General features: G+C 38.2%; 1 protein-coding gene across 2 annotated transcripts in view; it reads left to right on the top strand.

Moving 5' to 3' along the window:
* The window catches only part of PLD5 (phospholipase D family member 5), a 189878-nt gene that overhangs the window by 151086 nt on the left and 18100 nt on the right, over positions 1 to 20692 (top strand). For both annotated transcript variants that reach the window (XM_026845515.1, XM_026845516.1), the window contains exon 5: positions 957 to 1084. In XM_026845515.1, the coding sequence (XP_026701316.1) occupies positions 957 to 1084 (128 nt within the window). The remainder of the gene's footprint in view (positions 1 to 956; positions 1085 to 20692) is intronic.

Genomic DNA, 20692 nt, shown 5'->3' with positions numbered 1-20692 from the left:
GAATGTTTAATGGAAGATGGCTGGCACCGTTACTGCCCTCCAGGCTGCTGTTTGCATCGCTCCTCTTCCCCAGTTACTGTCATGACTAAAATGTGAAAATGAGTGGGTTACTTTAGATTACCTTTGGCAGTGATTAATTCAGATTAATCACCTAATCTTACAAACACTGGAGCTCTGAAAGAACAATAATGATGTGAGAAATCCCTTAAACTCACCTAATATTAAATATATTCTGTATTTAGTTCTGCAAACGTACTGATTGGTCCAATTCAGACATTCCTACTGATGTGACGGAGCCTGCATGCTTTTACTTGACAAGTAGCTCCTTTGATTTCGATGGTTTACAATCCTTATTAAAACTGTGCAAAGTGGTAGGTTGAATGTCTCAGATTAGCAGGATTAAGAGCAGTTTCAGCATGCTTTAGGCCTTTGCTTACTTCCTCACTCCTTAATTATCCACCCACGTTTCTCTTGTCAGGGTCTTTTCCCTGCGACAGCCCACCACAGGCTACCTGCTTGAATCCCTGCACAAGGCAAAGGAGCAGAGTCTGCTTTTCAGGAAGGGGTTGTAATTGGGTTCACATTTTAAAGGTCATTGTTATAATATGTATCAGGTTTGAGTTCCAGAATAGACCTTTAAAAATAAACTAGTTTTAGGAACATACAGTGCTGGAAAAAGAAAAAGCACTTATTTGGTTTTTAAAATGGAAGAACATTAAGTAAACAGTATAATGCATGGGAATTTCCCTATACCTGCTTTTCTGGAATATATGTTATTTAAAGGTCTTAAATAGTGCGACAGTAACTGTTTATCATTGATTTTAAACCTGTTTAATTACATCCCTCGATGCTTTTGGAAGCTGAGACCCTAAAATGCGAAGTTGTTTCTTTTTTTAGTAACATAAATTATGTTATTTTAAACAATTTTATTTATTATTCTATCCTTAAATCTCTAGGTGCTGAAGTGCTATATATGAACATGTCAGCATATAATGAAGGTCGGCTTCAGTCATCTTTCTGGATTGTTGATAAACAGCACGTGTACATTGGAAGTGCCAGCCTAGACTGGAGATCACTGGGACAGGTAATCGAATTGAAAAAGTAATTCTATATCCTTTGAGGGTATAATGAGGAAAGTAAGTAATGTTTTTGAGGCCAGCAAGTGGAGATGGATATCTTCCTTTTTCTGATAATTTGCTGGTGAAAGTGCCAGCATCAAAAACTGTGATTCCACGGTTTTGATGACTCTTCTGTGTTGGCAGAAGTATATTACTATAAATTTTACTTCTTTTCATTGGAATAGCTATCCTCAAGAGTTATGCTTTGGGTTAAATTTTTAAAACTTAAAAAATTTTATGGCCTTTATTGATTTTTGTGATGATTTTGTTGTTTGAAGATTGTAAGTTCTAGTTTATTTAAAAAAAAAAAAAAAAAGTGAGCAAATCTGTTGGAAGACAAACCACTATGAAAACTTTGTGGTAATGTCCCTCTCATCTGCTATTTAAATAAAGAAAAGCAAAATTTGGAAAGACGTCCACATGGATAGCGTGTATTTTCCTGAAACAGACGCCACCCTTGGGGAGGGAGGGATTGATGGCTAGAGAAAGGCAAATAGTATAAGAATTTTGGGGGTTGTACGTATTAGAGAGAATTCCATATTTTGGTTCCTCATAAACATAAGAGTCGAAGGATGTACGCTAAGGCCTCTCCAGTGCTGAGGACTCTCTACAGTCTGCAACCATTTTGAAGAAGTAATTCATCAGTAATGCAGTTTACTTGCCTTCCTGTAGGTATCTGTAGCTTTTTTATTTTCACAACAGTCTCAGGATTATTAATGGCTGTCATGTTCATTTTTGCTACATACCACTGGCTGTGTGAGGTTGCTGTTGGTCACACTTAGAGAGTGGGACCTGTGTCTTAGATCTCAGTAACTGAAATGCGCAACACAGGGGAAACAGAAGCAGTTCTAAGTAGTTACTAATTGAAGTAAAAAAGCTTACTTTTTAAATAGAATCTCAAATACACATAAATAATTTTGAACAGAGTCTAATGTGAAAAGAAGGTGTGTGTTTGTTGTGTTGAAGTTTTTAAGGTTTGTTTTGAGCTAAGAGTGAAAGTCTGAATAAAACAAATCAACCTTTTTAGTAAAGAAAGAGTGAATAAATACATTTTTTTTGCCATTCCTATGTGTATTCATTTATTTAAAAGGTAACTTTTTGAATGTTTACAAAGTAATCTGGAAGACTGGTAGAAAACAGGATGTTGTTAACAAACCAAAGAAAGTCTTGGCCAAGAGGATGTTGTATTTTTGCTTAATGTAAGAACATATCATTTCAGCTTTTGGACAATTTAGTAATTAAATGATTATGCATTGTCTGTGCCTCATGAGCTAAACTGTATGTCATAACAAAATCAGAAACATGTATGTTATAACTTCACAGAACTGTTTAACTTATAAATAGTTTAGCATCGAAGCCTCTTCTAGTTGGGATTTCAAGTACTCACAAAAACAATAAATTATTATATTCTTATATTTAATCATAGTGTTTATTATATTCATCACAGATGCTACAATTCCATATAGGTTTGGTCTTCTCATACTGAAGTAAATTTTAACTCTTGTGACATACCTACATTAAACTTTGATGCCAGTTCTTTGTGGGCCAGTGTTTCAAATGTGATTCCTCACTGTTAATTTTATCACACTCTTTTCTGCATACATTCAGACATTTTTTTCCATCTTATTGTCATATAACAGTGTATTTTTATATGTAGTGATAAGATGTAACTCAGAATATTTCTACAGAGCAAAAAGAAATCTCTGAACTGCAGTTAAAGAGAATTTGCTTTCAATTAGTTGAGAAATGTACGCTGGTGTTTCAGAAGAGCCTAAGGGAATTAGATACTTGGCTCTGGTTGACATCAGATATGAGTATCCAATTTCCTTACCCCAGCATTACAGGTTAATAAATCAGGGCAGCTGTCAAAGATATCTGATATGCAGTCCTTAAAATAATAATCTGTCTTGAACTTTTCACATAAGTGGTAAAATAAGCACAGAACTCTGTCACTTTATTCTGGGTGCTTTCCTCAAGGAACATACTTTACTCATTCATGGGACCTAATCTTAAAGTCCACGGTGAGCCAAGCCCTCACTGGGGCAACACATCTTCCATGTGTTCTCATTATCAGAGTCCCAGTGTAGCTGCAACTGAGGGATCAATTCCCTCTTGTCTCAAAGCAGCCTAAATGTGTGTGAGGAGTGAGTTTAACTGGGAAATAGTGGAGCAGATAGTTCCAGGCCCGTCCAGACCCGGGCCCTTGCACTTGGCACTGCCCACGGTAGCAGGGTAGGACTTGTGCAGTTTTGCAGCAGGAGGCAGGGAACTCGCTGCAGTTGTCACTGCATGTTTCTTGTTACATCATGGTTTATCTGCCAGGAAAGGATGGTGAAAAGGCAGACTGAGCTATTGATTAGTCACATATGGTCCCTTTAAAAGCTCATCTGACTTTTTGAGCAACTGAACTGTGGATATTGAACCAAAAAACCACTTTGGCCAGTATTACTAGATCTGAACAGCAAATCACAGAATAAAGTAGGTCTCTTCTCTTCTAAAAACATATGGTACTTTGGCCTGTCAAGCACAGCAGTTGTCTTCTCACTCAAACATCCAGTATGAGTCAGTCATTTGTAGCTAGCAATGTCTCATTATTCAGCAGCACAGTTCCAGTGTAAATGATGTGAGTGCATCCAGTCTTGCATCTAACAATACCTAAATGCAATTAAAACCTCAAGATTTTAACTGTGCATGATTGTCTTATCTTTTCACATGTCTTCCCCTATACTTCCTACATGCATGTTTATTGCTTCCTCTGTACTGAACCTTTGCATCCATTCAGGCCAGTACACTGCATAGTTCATATAGGAGCACCTACCTGCTTTGCTGGTGTGGCAGTTGCACTAGAGATGCACCAGGTCTCCACAGTATTTCGCCCTGGGCTATAGTTCCAGAGCCTTCCTACCACTTGCTTGCTAGGGACCTAAAGATGTAGAAAGGCTTCTTGTGACATAGTAGTACAGAGCATTTAACATATAGCAGCTCAGCATACCAGAGAATATTTATTCAAGGTTACTGGGGTAGATATAAGTGGATTTTATTGCTATTTTGTCCCTTTGCAGGGGGATTTAAAAAAAAAAAAAAAAAAAAAAAAAAAAAAGTTGTTATTCGCTTGCGAGCCTGAGTCTAAAGCTGGAATAGTAATTTATTTTTAACAGCTCCTTAGAAAACAACATCAAGGACTTACATGTAGAAAGGTGTCAGCTTTGTTTTTACAATCTTTGTGGAAAATTCTTCTCTACATTTATAAGCTGGACACTAGACATCAATCTCATGAGGCTTACTGAGTTTTGCTGCTATTTTCTTGACTTGCCAGCACTGACAAGAAGCAATACTAGTACTTTATTTAAAAGTAAATTTTCTGCATCAAGGACTGATTTTCATATGCTGCATGTATTACTTGGGGAATAACCTTTAAAGTTGCATATATCCTTGTGACTGCTGTCAAAGTTTTAATACTTGCCAGAGTCTTAGCTTCGAAATTACAGGCAAGTCTGATAGCACATCATTACTTTTCAAGTAAAGCTATGTTTCAGTTAGGTTGCAAGTTTGCCAAAACGCTAATCATTTTGGCTGAAATCATCTATGCCAGCTATCTGATTCAGTCTGAAATAAAACCCATGGGCAAATAAAAAATACTATTTAGACTCCATGAAAATAGGATTTTACAACAATTAGATGTTTTTTAATTCATAGTGAAATAGTTTGATCTTTTCTTTGAACAGATCTAGATTTTGTGTCAGGAATGCATCTTTTTCTGATGTTATCAATATATGGCAAATATTGCCCATTTCCATAACGCTTTGAAAGTTCTGGGTTATGAACAGCCAAGTTTCATTTCCTTAGACAGGTACCACTTTCTTAGATATAGTAAGCTGTGTAAGATTTTATCAGTGAAATAATCTTTCTATCAATCTAGTTTCTTTCTGATAAATTTTTATAAACTGATAAAATGGTGCAAAACCTATATTAACAAGTCTTACATGTTTACCAGCTTGATGAAAGACATCTGGAAAGATGGTCTCTTGTTCTTTGTGGTGCCTTTCTTCCTTCTAAATGTGATTTAGAGGGTGTACTAGAAGAGGAAAATTATGAAGATAACTTTTTAAATGACATTTTGAATGTTTTATTTCATATAGGAGACCTATGTGATCAGCTGTACAAATCCCATCTTCCACTTCACTGACATACATTTGGTAACGGATGCAACTAATAAAAGTGTTTTCCCAGAGTTCCCAGGCTCTTACCTACTAAGAAGTTAGTCTTGAAACCATCAAACAAGCCAAGCAACATCTTCAGGCCATAGTTGTGCAACCTAATTAAGTATATATTTAAGATAATGATATGTTGAAGTCTATAATTTTATTCAGCAAAATATATGCATTTATGATAAAATATTTGGCTGAAAAAGGATTCACTCAAATATGCCTAAAATTAGGTATATATACTGATTGATATTTTGCCTGTGGTTTGAACTAATAACAACCAAGGTGGCCATGGTGCTTTATTCTAGTTTCTAACTACTTGAGCAGGTAACTTATTAATGTACTTAAATAAAAGTAATAGGCTATGTAAAAGGTGTTATAATTCATAATACTAATATAGAGCAGCAACTAACAAAAAGTGTCATATATTTCTTTTGTTCCATGACTCCCTCCAGTAGTTCTAGCAAATGCATTTATCTCCTTAATTCTGTTAAGCGTGATGTTTGTTGTACAGACAGAAGCTTTAATCAGCTCAAGAAACACTTCTGGAGCTCTTCATACTAAGAACATTTTTGGAAAAGTTTTCTTCACACATGAATAATTGAATCCAGTGGGCAAACATCTGTAATGGATTAGTTGAACCACTTCAGAAAAATACTTTTATGTACAACAAATAATCAGCCATTGGAAAATTACTGAAAATTATTGAAACAAGTAAAATTAATCCAATTTTCTTCAGTGTAAGTGGAATCAGGCTAATATTAAATGCTCTGTAGGCAAAAAAATAGTTTAAATCATAAATACTAACAGGTAGCAGGTATCTGGGTGTATGTGTGGGGGTTAGTGTCCAAATTTGAATGTTCAATGTCTCGAGGCACTAAAGTGGCATGTCTGGAACCCTCCAGTTACTGAAGAGACATGAGACAGAACCACCAGTCAGGAGGCTGCTCATGCCTTGCGCTTATGCACAGAAACTAGATTGGGGGGAAAATGAGTCTTCGTGTGCCAGAAAAGAAGGGATACTGGAAAGAAGTGGTCTTGGATAAAAGAAGGGGACCCAAACAGAAGAAAGTGAAGCTCCTGGCTGGAGGAAAGATCCCGGGCGTGGGGGAGATCCTGGACATCAGGTAGCTGTGAGGAGATGGAAGCCATGGGATGCAGCAAGGACACTGGCTGGTGATGCTTGAGACAGGTGGCAGTGAGCAGTCACGCAACAGGGACAGACCCAACTTTCTGCCCAAGCATCCCGAGCCAGCAGCCACCTCCCTGCAGGTATGGAAGGTGTGAAAGATTAATCAAGTAGTTGCAAAAGCTCTGGTCGTCTTGGTTCTTAAACCCCGATATCCAGATCCAACATGGGTAGTCATTTACTCTGTCTTGCCTGTGACATCTTAAAAGCATTATCTCAAAAAGTCCTACTTAAATTTTGACTCAGCTGATGTCGAGGAAAAGTTCCTAAGCAGACACATGGTTTTCTCCCTTAGTTAGCTGTGTAAAAGCTGCTGGCAGAGGATTTTTCTTTTTAATATGCCTCTTAAGTCCACATATATTTTCTGGGTTGTTTGTTCTTATTGTTTTAAATTAAGACCAGTTTAAGCAGAGTGGCTGTAAGATGTAATTTTTTTTTAAGGAAAACAAACAAACAAACAAACAAACAAAAAACGGGCTGTAAAACATACTTTTATGTCTGTTGGATTCTTCGTATGATTTCTTTCACCAATACAAAGCAAGACTTCAGAAGGGTGTTTGATTTTGCTTCATCTTAAAAATTCATCAGGAGGGGGATGGGAAAAATAATACCTGATGTCTTCACCTATGTATTTATTTATGAAGACATATTATTGGTAAATAAGGCTTGGTCTTCTGCGTAGAATTTTTTGACCTTGCTTCTTTCATGAAATGAGTGTGGGCAGTGTTTTGAATAGCAGAAGTTTATCTAATCATCTCTGTTGCAAAGGATCAATGATTTGTTCTTGCTGACTCTCAGCAGTGCCTTGGAGCACTTTCTAAAGTGTCCCGTGTGACAGCTGTGTATCTGACAGGACTACTAAACAACAGTATTTCCTTTTCAGACACTTTCCTCTACATCCTCCTCTTATTCTCTTGGTGTTATAAGTTAGAAACTGCTGATTGTATGTACATAATTTAATGTAATTAGGAAATCAGATAAACTGTCCCAACACGCTTTATCAGGTTGGAAACAGTGATGCGTTTTAGCTGAGGAGTTAGGGCTTTACTTGATGCACTGAAGACATTAAATAAATATTCAAGAGGACCAAAATAGTGTAGAAGGTGAGATGTGTGACAGTGCGTGAATGATAAACTCTCTATGGACTTCTTTTTCATTATGATTGTTATTATGTAAAATGTACTTCGCTCTCTTGGATTGACTCCTATAGTATGTGAAAGTTGTAGCAATTATGAATTATCAATTAAATTTGAAGAATAAGAAATAAGTTGTCCAATTAATTTATTCTGTTAATAATTCAGTTGAATCAGCAGTCAAAGTAACTATGAGATGTTGAGCTACAAGTATTAATTATTCAAAAAAGGTTTATTAAGCATCTGTAGATACAGTAGATAAACAAAGTTATGCTTTTTATTATAAATATAAATAATGTAGTGCATACTTCCAGTGAAAGTATATTGGATTCTGAATTTTTTGAAATTAAGGACCTTATAATTATTAGGAAAAAAAAACCAACAAAAACAGCCAAAAACTGCAGTCAATCAAAAGATACACTTTTTGCATATGTCAATTTTACGTAAAAAGTGATGAGCAAATATTTGATTTGCCAATATTTTTATGGATTAGTGTTTTGGACTTGGCTATAGGAAGGCTTGCATCGGGACGGCTCCAGGAGCGCTTGGAATGTTGCTGCACAGGACAGAACTGGATTGAGAGACACTGGGGATTTCAATTTAGTTGTTGAGGCTCTCCTCCTCATAACATAGAAAAAAAGGAGACAAAAGCAGTGGTTAGAATTCTTCTCTAACACCTTCTCCTCCTCTTCTTCGTGTCTTCTGTGATAAAAAGACTGATAAAATCCCTTAACCTCTTTTTCTTCCTACTCCGAGATGACAAAAGTTGAGAGATGAATGTGGTATCTCAGGTATTGAGAGCTACATCTAAAAATGCAGTTTGGGGAAAATTCAGGATTGTGGGAATATTGGAGGAGCAACCCTTTGATTGCCTGTTAGGGCTAAAATCAGTTGGAAGTAATCCACGTGGTTCTTTACTCAAGTCTCATCCCAAATATATTGAAGGGGCTCATGTGGAGGAGTCACAGCTCTAAGGCCGCACTTAGAGAGTGATAAAACTCATCCTGGGGTTATTCCTTCTTTACTTGATCTCTGTTTCTGGGGATATAGATCCAAATCAAAACATTCCCAAAATTCAGGAAGCTCTGGAATGCTGCCAAGAGCAAATGCAACCCATGCTTCTTTTTATGTGTATCTCTCAGGGAAGAGGGAATGGTCATTTCCTCAAAGTATATCCTTGAACACATTAGCTTCTATTTATTTGTGTGAGCAAAATTGTCCTCCCATAAAACCAATATGTAATAAGTACTGGACTTCTGTATATCTCAAACTACATCACGATGATCTCATTCATTTCCAGTTTCCCAAAAATCTTGCTATAGTGGAGCCCCGTCTCCAAATTGATCACCAAGACATGATCTGCCCATTTGCAATTTCTGTTAATGACAGTTGCATCCTATCTTTACAGAACTGCATAGAATAAAAAGCACACTATAATCAGACAGTCTTTTTTTTTTTTCAACTTTTATCTAAATGAGTCTCTCAAAGTTACGTAATGGAGCATCTGGTGCTTTTGAGATAAGATACTTTGTCTGATGGTTAGTGGAATTACATCTTTTCACTCAAGCAAAAGTTATATTGAGAGTTTCCATTTGATATAAAGTTGTTCTAGTATGAACTACAGTTATGTCCCTAATGTGCAGTTTAGACCATTGCCAATCCTTGCCATCTTCTAATATTTTGCTTAATTTCTTACTGTCCCAATGGTGTTCAGTATCATATCACAATTAGTAAATTGAGCACTGTCTCAAGCGTCCTATAACAGGAAACAAGGCTCTTTCAACTTCATCATCCACCAAGGTTCAATCAAGCTCAGGTGGGTAAAATTAGATTGAAAGTACATGCTACAGGATACCAGTGTATTTTATCTAAATTCAATTTTCTGTGTTAAATAATATCTCATATATGACAGAGAATATCTGCTTCTAAAAAGTTTTGGTATACTGTTAGCCATGTGATCCAATCCTTTAAAAAAAAAAATGCTGATTTATTTCAATGGGATTATTTCCAGAACTAGCTAATATTATAAGGATAACATAAAAGTGCAGCCCCGATCTTCAAGCATAGGTGAATGAGTCAAGATGTGAAGAAACCAGGTCCAAGTAGATATTACACAGCTGTATTGACAGTTAAATACCTTTTTTTGTGTTTTTATTTCTCAGTGCGTAGAAAGCTACTTGTATTGTCGAAACTGCTGTGACACTATTACAGCTTGTCCTTCAAAAGACTGGCTGAAAATATATTTATTGTTTTCACTAAGAGCTTTTGGCTAGGGTCTCCATCTTTGATCAAATCTAAAGCAGTTTGATGACTGTTACCTATCCAAAATATCAGCTTTTCTTTGTAATTTTCTTCTTTGGGGGAGGGGTGGGTAGAGATATGTTGCTTTAGGAAATGTGCAGAACTTGCAGTATGGTGTAAAGTTTGTATTTTTGGAAGTCTGATGTTTTGTTTTATTCTTTAATTGAGACAGGCCACTTTGCATCTAGGGAATCAGCACAGTCGGTATTGCCCATTAGGTTTACTCCTTGAAATTTATTATCTGATCATCCAGTATTTACAAATGAATCTCAGTGAAGAGAATGGGCCATTTGTCTCTCGTTAGCATTCTTGTGCACTGCTAACAGAGGGCTGGGTAAAGCTGGACGGGAACATGGATAGTGTGGCTGCTCTGCTTGTGTTCTGCACGTACTCCTGCTACTGCCTGGTAGTGCTTTTGGTTCCTCCTCACTCCTGCGCACTTTTGTTTTTGTGATCTAGTGACTGCAAACAGCATGGGACTGTATATTCACCTTCCACTTGGAGCCATATAGGCTTCTCATGCCTCCGCAGCTTGGCTGGTTTCTCTAGATGCAGAGCTGATTCCCAGCTCCGAGGTGCTAGGAAGCTATTACTGTTTATCATACTTCTCCCATTGTTGTGCTACGTTCTTGCATGCATCATCTGCATTGTGTGTTTGTATTTAGTGTAAGAGAGGGCAAAATACAGCTTGCTGCATATTTTTATTTGATTTCAGTTGACTGTAGGAGTATGCTCATTACTCTGACCTCTGAAATTACAGATCTATTTTCTTCTCATAATTTTTTTTTCAGTTGCTGTGAAAGTTCTTTAAAACAGATTTACTTACCATTGGAGTAATCAATAATAAATTGTAAATCAATAAATAATAAACCTGCAGAGCAAAACAATGGAATATCTAGTTTGAACAGATAGACTCACTTCTTTCCAAAGCAGTATGTGATATTCAGGTAGTCGAATCTCCACAATCCAAAGGAAAAGAGGAAGTTCTTTCTTCATAAAAACTTGCTTTTTAATACTTGCTATACTTAAAATAATTAAGTGTCATAGAAGATGTTGCAAAGAGAGTGTCTGGTTCTGGTTTATGAGTGGTCCCTCAGATACTTGTCAAATAATATCAGTGCATCAGGATTATCAGACTGGAGAGTTTTGGATGGGTTTAGAGTTCTGGAAGTGTTTAGGGAACTGGAGGCATGCAGGAATTTGGTGGCAGAAGACACACTGTACACCACCACAGAGAGGATAGAGAATCATCTGTACCAGTGTGTGCAAAACTAGAGACAGCTTTAAAGACCTCTACTGCTATCTTGTAGCAAACAGGTGGGCAGTGTGGTGAGATGTGCTTGCATGAGCCTGTGGCCTGGAGATAAGACTCAGGAGCCCAAGAGTTAAGCTATTAAAATTTGCAAAAAATGTTTGGGAGGATCTCCCAGAAACTGCATCACAGATAGTGCACCAGGCAGTTGTTTTGCCTTCAAAAAATGTTTTTTAAAAAGGCATTGGTCCCAGTGATGAGAATGGTTTCCAGGCATACATCTATAAGGCCTGTCTGCAGTAATCGCTAAAGCAGAAAGGCTTAATTTGGATGTGTAGATCCTCCAGCCACTTGCTCTTAAGTCCTGTAGTTTCATTTCTGTTATGTTCATTAAGAAACCCTGAAATAGTTAGATGTGCTGAGACAGAAATGTGTATTAATGCAGGTGCTGAGCTAGAATTCTTTTATTGTTTCTTCACCAGAGCTTGCTTGCAGGCAGCCTGCACAAAGTAGGGGCAGCAGAACTTGATGTGTTTGCACTTATGTGTCCTGCCCACTGCAGTTCTCAAGTCCAAGCCAGATTTGCATGGACAGGCCAAAAGTGTTTTGGCTTCTGTGCCAGAGCCTGTTGCTGGAGTTCAGCAGCTAAGGAGTAGGCATGCCTGCAGAGTCAGAGCTTTTAAGACCAGTGTGGCCTTTTACAATCATGGAATCATTGAGGTTGGCCCAACTTGTAATCATTTTGTTTGTCCTAGATAAAAATACAGGCCAAACAGTCTGGTCCAGGGGTTCCAGCATCTGGCTCAACACCTGGTGGTAGAGTCTTAAATAATCAGTAAACTTAAATAGATTAAGAAAGGCAGTAAATTCTACCACTTTCCAAAAAATGTGATTTATGTTGTGCTGCAAGAGAACTTGTTCATTAAAACCCAACTGAATCTCTGAGGGGGAGCTAATGCACCACAGTCTATTCTGTCATCTCCCACAAGAACATGCTGGCAACTAATCTTGGTCAGTGATGTTAATGAATGGAGGCAGATTCCTCTCAGAGGGATTTAGTTATTAGCATATGCCATCAGATCAGTCTTGTTCAACTAAACAATTAAAATAGCAACATTAAAATAATCATGAAAGTGTATTCCCAATATGTGGTTCCACCCACGCACACACACTTTGATATTGCACAGATGATAGTTCCCTTCTAGATAAATATCTTCTTTCAGAGCTGCCACAACTCCAAAAGGTTCCCAAATGTAGCAGCCCAGTCACCTCCCACTTTAACACTTGAATCTTTTCATAGAAAACTGGATTTAGTATTGTCCTGTGAAAAAGACTCACATCAGGCCAAAATACTGTACCATAAATCTCCGTGAGTCAGGACAAAGAAGGACAACCATTTCAGTCATTCTATGAAAAGAATAATGGTTCTGCAGTTCAGTGTAAAATCTCATCTTTCTGTCTCCAGAAGTCATTGAGCAGAACAAAACGGATTCTGGCAAAACATTCCTTCCATATAAATGTGCAGAATTAATGGCATCACTAAACCTTTTCAGGTTTTGATGTTGTCGTCATAAGCATCAAGGCCTAGTTTGGAAGTCATCATGCAGTCACCTTTCTTAACTTTGCTAAGTAAACAGCAGTCACCAAAACAATGCAACTGATGTTTCCCTGGAACTGTTCAGTGCCAACTATGAATCCTTGCCTGAGGGGGGGTATGTTGGGCAGGCAGTGCACGCGAAGAGAAATGTGAGGTGTATCTTCAGAAAACTGCAAAAGTCATGAGAATCTCTTTATCGGACAGTCAAGTTTTTCTAATCAGTATAATGACTTATTAGGCATTTCTTTCAAATTTAATGGTATGGTAAATTTCTGCGATTGGGTAGCAAATCATTTTGTAAGTAGATCTGCAACACAGATACAGAACCTATATATGCCATATATATGTCATATACAACATGAACATATGCTACATTTTCATGATGTTTGTTCTGCTTAAACGTATTGAAAACATCTTTTATCATTGTGACTTACATTTGATTACCTTCAACTCTGTATGTGCTGTAACAAAGAACTCCATTTAAACAGAAATTGAGAAATAAATTTGATCTCCTAGTTCTAAGACTGGAAGTTAGTGTTAATGCTGAATGGGAATAACATCTTTTCAGGTATCTTTTCTGTTATTTCTTTTCTTTTCCTATAAAGTTAAAGTGATTATTACACAATATTGCAGATGGAAATGGTATCAAGCCTTAAAGTTGTCTCACGCTTGTTTTATGTGGGTTTTTTTTCTCTTCATTCTGTTTAGTGTTAGCTTATGTAAGAGCTGTGCTGACTTTTATTAGCATATTAAATCTCTGACATCTTTGGCACACAATAATTCTGTTTCTTGCACAAGGGGTGTTACACATTATTTAGAAATAAACAATTTTTACATCCACAGGGGCAGCATCTGCTGTGATTTGAGATAGGACAAAACACCCAGGTCATGACCTTACCCAATAAACAGTTGAATATTCCACTTTCTTGTGATAATATAGCCAAAGCATGCATTATTACTGTTTATTCATGTAGTAGCAGTCAGCTGACACCTCAGCTGAATCCACCAAAAAGGCTTTTCAGATGACCCATATGACCTTTAGGCTGTATGTGCAACATAGAAGGGATTAAGGAAGCATGAATCAATGTGTTTCCAATTTTATTGTTAGGGTCAGGAGGCACAAAAATGATGTACTAATTTAATTCCAAGTTTTCTTCCTAGGAACATATACCAGGACCCCGTCTTTACAGGAGATGTTGCTTCCGTGTTGAAGCAGCCAGAAACTCCGCAAATATCTAAGGTGGCTGCTCAGAAGAATAGGACAAAGAGCAAGTATGGATTTCTGAGGCAGATTTTCATACAGACTAGCTGTTGTCCTAAGGCTATCTGTATACTCTTTTGCTAAATTACCTTACCTATCTAAACTGCTTGGATTCCTAGCTTACCTTAAGGTCCTGTACACTGAATTTAATCAAGGTTCAGTCAAAAATTAATTAGAGCCTTTGGCCCTCTGCTTACATCAAGAGAATAGGTTTCTAATTCTGATCAGGTAGTCTGGCAAGGCTCAACAGTTACAGCAATAATTCATATGCAATGTCATTGTCCCAGTTTGTGTCCACAGCATGCCTGCCACCAATCCGTATTTGGTTTGCAAAACGAAAACCCACTGTGTGTGTCAGTAATGTTATAAATAATGCATCCAATTCATCAACTACGTGCTGTTGCATTTCCCTGAAGCCCACAAATCTGAAAGTCCCAAAGAGACTGTGCACTTTGAAAGAAATGTTTAGACATAAATACTGTCCTTATTCTGAGGTCAGTCCTTTGCACTCTCCTCTCTGTGTGATACAGCAGAAGACATACGCAGGCTGTCCTTTGTAGCATTACATAGGATGAGAACAAATATTAAGAGCTCATGCTGTGATTTCCAGCTGTGTGAGGAGGATGCAAGAATAAGGGCTGACAGGACAGGCTCCGATGCAGGAAGGATGGAAAGAGGCAATGGGAGGTGTGCACGTGTGTGTGGTAGAGTCCAGGACTTTCTAGAAGCTAGCAGGATCCGTCACTTCACCTTTTAATTTTTTTAATGGTTCTACTGAGGTAGTAAATTGTTTAATGTCACATGAATGACACCAGTACTTAAATGTGATGCAGCTTGCCAGCAGTGAGATGCAGGCCAGCACAATGTAGTCCTTTTCTTCCCAGCCTGCACTTTTCTTTGATATAAGAAACAAAAACTGTGTTTCAAAATAGAAACAGAATCAAATTACAATTCATATTAATTAGATTTCCTGCAGTAAAACAAGAAATAAATCAAACATGATCCTGGAAAAATGGTTTCTTGCAGTTGCAAGCTTGCTTTTTCCCTAAAGAGACACTTGTGCTTGCTTTGAGGGGGTAATGAAACTGTAAACTGAAAAGTCATTTGAAAATGATAAATTAGGCTGTGATTATGCCAAGTGATATTAATTATGCTGATAGGCTACATAGCAAGGAATTTTTAACTGATTCCGTTCTGCCTTTTAGCTTGCTCTGACAAGTAGCAATGTGTCAGGCTTGGTTTGTTTAGTGAGCTGCTTCAACAGCAGTAAGAAAGCCCAAACTTGCACTCTCAGTTCTGTGTTAGGTTCTACATGAACATCATCAAAGACTGGTTTAAACAAATTGTATTTGGATTGTTTGTACAAACAGATTTATTTTTGCTGAGTTTTCTGTATCAAATAGAGCAGATGGCTGAAAAAGAAAAATAGTTTGGTGGTTTGTTGTTTTTTGGTATTTTTTTCTAATGTCACAAGCACATGGGGGATTTCTGGTTTTCTGCTTTGAAGATGTATTACTACCACTTCCCCATGAAGTTCTTTTTAAACCACTCATTTTAAAAGAAGACCCGCTTCTGCATGGGTGTCTAGTTTGTTTTGTATCTCAGTGGCAATACCCTTCAGCAGAAATGAAATGCTGAACCTAATCCTTTTTTCAGCATGGTTTTCTTAAGATCAGGGTGCTATACAAAATAATGGTGGAACTATCTACTGAATGTAAGGTGAAGTGGAAATTAGTAGAGCATCACTGTGCAGTTTTGTGTTCTTGGCCTATGGACCAGCAGAAAAAGCAATGGGACACAAAAATTATCAGCTCCTAAAATATCTCTTCTCCCTTATTGTAGCAGATTTTTGCCATTAGGTAATAAAATTTAAAATAATGCCTGAAGTTGTAAATTCTCTGGGACTTTTATTCTGCAAGAACCCCACAGACCTAGATCTAACAAATGCTCTTTTTAAAGGTGAGAATTAAAGACCAGTGGACTGCTAGTGACTGCCAATTCAAATGTACTTTACCAGTTCCAGTAGGGTACAGTCAGTCTACTCATGTCCCTTCCTTTGCTTTAGTGAGAGCATGTTATGGCTTTATACTGAAATTCAGGGCCAATGCTGGGTGCACTCTCTATTGATACTTGACCTCTTCTTGGTCATATGCTCAGATTTATTTCCAGTACAGTGGCTTGAATGACAGTTTCTTCATTTTCAGTGATGGGATCGAGTTCCCAGCTCAGGTTGAGACTGCATTATTATGTCAAGTGGAAGGGACTTTTTTTCTAGTTCAGTAGAAATTCTTTCTGCAGATTATTTTCAAATCACTTAAATCTAAGATGATAAAAAGTTAACCTTTGGCCTTAGATGACAACTGTGGGGCATAGGCCAGGCACAAGAAATATCCATGTGCAAGACTTGCAAAGTGATTAACTGGAGAATGGTTAAGAATTGAATCTAGGAGTTTCAAAATACCATTTATTCAATAAAAGTGTCTATAGAAAATAGGAACAATAGTTACAATGAAACAGTTAATCTCAAAATTTAATCTGTTTGAATTCTTTGAGTAATCTTCAAAAGCAGTTTGTAGTTTTCAAAATAACAGTGAATTCAAGAAGGAACATTTTTTGTGCCCTAGATGATTTCTGGCATCCAAAGATACTGCTAATTTAAATTTTTCATTATTTCACTCTCACATAGTTTAAGCTAGACAGAGTTTATACAGTGCTTTACCATTTGTATTAATCTTTTCTGTTTAGTATTTCCCAACAGTAGTGTAGCTCCCATGTTCTTACCAACATGGAAGGAAAAAGAAGAAAAAGTAGAAACTGGAGCAGAAGCAGGACTGCGCTGGTTTTGGATTTCACTGAATTACTTTTGACTTTAACATAACAAAGCTGTGGAGCTTCTACACTGTTTTACTAGCCAAGCATGGAAGGAGAATTGGGCTTAGGATGCAGAAGGATAGGTTGCAATTTCTAGAGAAGTGTTAGCTGAGGTACATGCTTTTGGTGATTTGGGGTACTCTAATACCTGCATAGGTTTTGTGAGAGAAGAGCCAGGCAGTGTTGCAGCCCTCTCAGCCTCTGCAGCATTGGGTTGCATTTTAGGTTTACATCAAAATGACAGCTATCTGAATGGGGTCTACTACACCTAAGGAAACTGTGATGAGCACTACTCCCGTAATTCTGTTATAGCAAAGTCTGCTACAACAGTCACATCAAACATTACTGCACAAAGAACACTTTTACCTTTCTCAGATCTCTTTGTCTCTCTCTGTTGGTGATGGTAGCTCCCATGAGGACGCCTTTCTCCTCCTGTACTGCTGCCACAGGCCACCGCTAGGCTGTTACCTGTGCCTGGCATGGGACTGCCACACATACCTGCTCAGCAGGTTTTGGTGAGAGATAAAGAACAGCTGTGCAGAGGGCAGCCTTAAGGTGATGCTATGTGTGATTGGAAAAGATTCACTGAGCACTGAATGATACCAGATGAAAACATAAGGGAGGTTTGCCGTAGGGGTCAGGTAGGACTGATAACCAGGTGAAAAAAGCCCTGTACATTTGGAGTGCAGGCTAACCAAATAATTAGAGCACATTTTATGAAAAGATAATGAGATTACCGCTGTAAATAGCCATGGTTGGCTCTAAGGTGGTAATTAATACATTGTATATTATTTTTCTTTAGAATCTGTTGGAAATCTTAGATCCTTTTAGGCCTTAGTAATTGATTAATCAGTATAGGATGCTTTTTGGTACTCCATTACTTGCCCCTGTTGTGATTCTGGTTTTCCTTGGTCATTCATTTGGAAATTGGTCATTAAAAGTCACAGGCTTGAAGAGGATAATTAAGTACATTTTCAAACACAAGCAAATGTGAGATGCATAAACAGTCCTGTATATGAAAAGTCTACTGAGTACATTTAGTGTGCGATAGACTACCTGTAGTTAATCCAGAGTTTCTGTAGCACAGGCAATGGTTGCACAGCCCCTGCCAGTGGCCAGAACTTCTGGGCAAATGGCCGTTAATGCCTGAGGAAAGTTGCCTATCATTTTCAGGATCAGGCTCAAGTGTGAGCAATTACTAAAAACTTTTTCTTTAAAATAAATTAACAGGGAGTTTTCTAAAGCCTCCTGCTACATTTGCCATAATTCAGATATTGCAAGCTGTGAACCAGATTGTGCCACTCTTATGTAGGTCAAATAGTACCTTGCCTACACAGTGGGGTTGTCTCTTAGCGTGTAGCTCAAGGTAAATATAAACCACACTGTCTAGTCTGCACGGTGCAGGATAAGGACACATCGTACACCCTGTCTAACCCATGATCCAAATGTATTTGAGAAGTCTTGCTAACACTCTTTCTCAGTTTAGGAAGCTTACACTGTTATGGGCCCACAATCTGTATTGTTTAGCTTCTTTTCCTGTGGTTTTTTTCATTTTGTATATGATGCCTACAAATGTACAAGCAAAAATTCCTGTCTGTGAAATCTTGCTCTTTGTCCAGTCTAGTAAGGAATTCCTCCCCTTATCATAATAATCACTATTTTTCTAGCTAGGCCATATTACTTCTTGTAGCTTCACTGATTCCTGTAGTTAGAGCGTCGTTGTACAGTGGGTTTAAGCCACCATTTCTTGAGCCTTGTGTAGCCATTCACTTCTCTGGTGCTTTAAGAAAGCCCTTATTGACAAGGAAGAGAACCATTGATTTGGTAGCCTTTAACAGTTGTTCCGCACAAATGTGAATGTCTTGGGGAAGAACAAGGAAAAACAGCTACCATGTTTTTCATTCTTTGAAAAGAGCACTCATGGTGGCTCTTATCAAAGAGGGAAAGAAACCTGCTCATGAGAGGACACAAAATGCTCTATCCAGAAAAACATTCTAGTCCCCAGCACATGCCCTGAAAACATCATTCATAAGCAATGCTGCAACTTTAACATCCAAATATTTCAGTTCCATTTTGAGGTAATCAAATTTGTGACTCTTTATTTTTATTCCAGATTTATCTTCCTTAGTTTAATTAAGGTTTTGATTTCTTGAGATCTTCTTCACTTTAATTTTCTAAGTAATGTTTTCATTACTGTATTAGTTGCTTTTAAAACTCAGGATGAAGAAATACTTAACCTTGCCTTAAGAGCTCTTGCCCTGAAGGATTTTACCTTAACAGATACTTCAGATGATGCTTAGCTGCAGGTTTCAGTCACTACAAGCCAGGGAGCAACACTCAGATTATGATTCTTTCAGTATAAATGTTTTTTTCTGCTGGTCCTCTGACACTATCTTTTAGAGACCAAAGAGAAAGTCTTTTCCGTTATCTAGATGACATGCTGCTTCATACTAAACCTGTCTCTAGCATATCCCTGCTGCCCCCTCTCTGCAGTGCCTCCAGTATGATAGACTTTGTGATTAATTGGAAAAAGAGCAGTCTCACCTCAGAGCGTGGGAGTAAAAATAGGCTCAGCGTGGCAGACGCTTCTGAAACAGTATATATTTTTTTTGTTGTTTCCAAACCTCTTGGGGCTGTTCTACAAGAAAGGAGACAGCTGGGGTATTACTGCATACATGTGCGGACTGTTTGTCTTGTTCTCATTCCAAGGTGTTGTATCATCTGTAAACTAAGATGGTTATGAGGTGACAGGCTGACATCTAACCTGGTTTCTTAAGGAAATGAGGTCTGCACAATAAGCATCAGAGTTGCTGTCTGCATTCTTCCAGTAACTTTGAATCTACTTTTCAGGTTCAGTCAAATCTGAACATTAAGTGCATAAAAGCTTAATGAAAACAGTCAGCTGGATAAAGAGGATCATTGTGTTTTCCCAGAGAGGGAAAGGAGGAGCCCAGCCTGGATCACGTACCAGGGAATCCAGTGGGGCAAAGTCCTTATCACGGCTTCAGAAGCAAGCAAAGCTTTGATCAGTGCTTGCCGCCAGAGAAGCCAACGCTGTGGGAAGACAGGGTTCATTACTGCACTGTAAATACATCCCTTGAAATGGCTCTGTTCCAGTCTGCGATTTGAGTGTAACCGCTGAGAGTGGGTGAGTGGCAGGGCCTCAGCCAGGGCGGCTCTGGCAGACATCTGCTCCCATGGGGGAGTGTCAAGTTCCTGGGCAAAACGGGCTGGTCCCCGTGTGCTTCTGTTCGTGGGGAGAGGCTGGCAGTAAGGCATGGCTAATGCTTCATTTTGCAGTCAGACTAGGTGGTGATCTGTAAAAACTGCACTTAAAACCCCCCATTACTGCCCTCAGCTTCCTCCCTGTCTCTGTACATGTTCTCATAGGCAGAAGGGCAATCATTTAATTCACAGGGAGAGGACACACTGCAAGCACCCCTGCTCCAAGGAGAGCTGCTCACGCGGATGGGATCCTGGCACCTTCTGGTGTTCTGTGAGGACACTATTTTATCTTTACTTTTAATGGAAGGGATAAAGCAGGATAGTAATAATGGGACCGATAAATGAAAGGAAAACTGTAACCACATAATTATGTCAGAATCAACTAACAGCCATGAAAAGCTGATTAAACCACATTATGCAGATACATGTAACAGAATACTATTAGTAAGTCCTTTGCAATGGCATGCCTGGCAATTAAGAGAGGAGTATTGGCAGCACACAGTGAAAACAGTGATAATGTATAGTTAAAAATGTTTGGAG

Source organism: Athene cunicularia, assembly GCF_003259725.1.
Source record: "Athene cunicularia isolate RWA chromosome 3 unlocalized genomic scaffold, athCun1 chr3_part1, whole genome shotgun sequence".
Taxonomy (NCBI): domain Eukaryota; kingdom Metazoa; phylum Chordata; class Aves; order Strigiformes; family Strigidae; genus Athene; species Athene cunicularia.
Note: the sequence above shows the minus strand (reverse complement) of the source record. Positions and strands in the feature narration are given on the sequence as shown.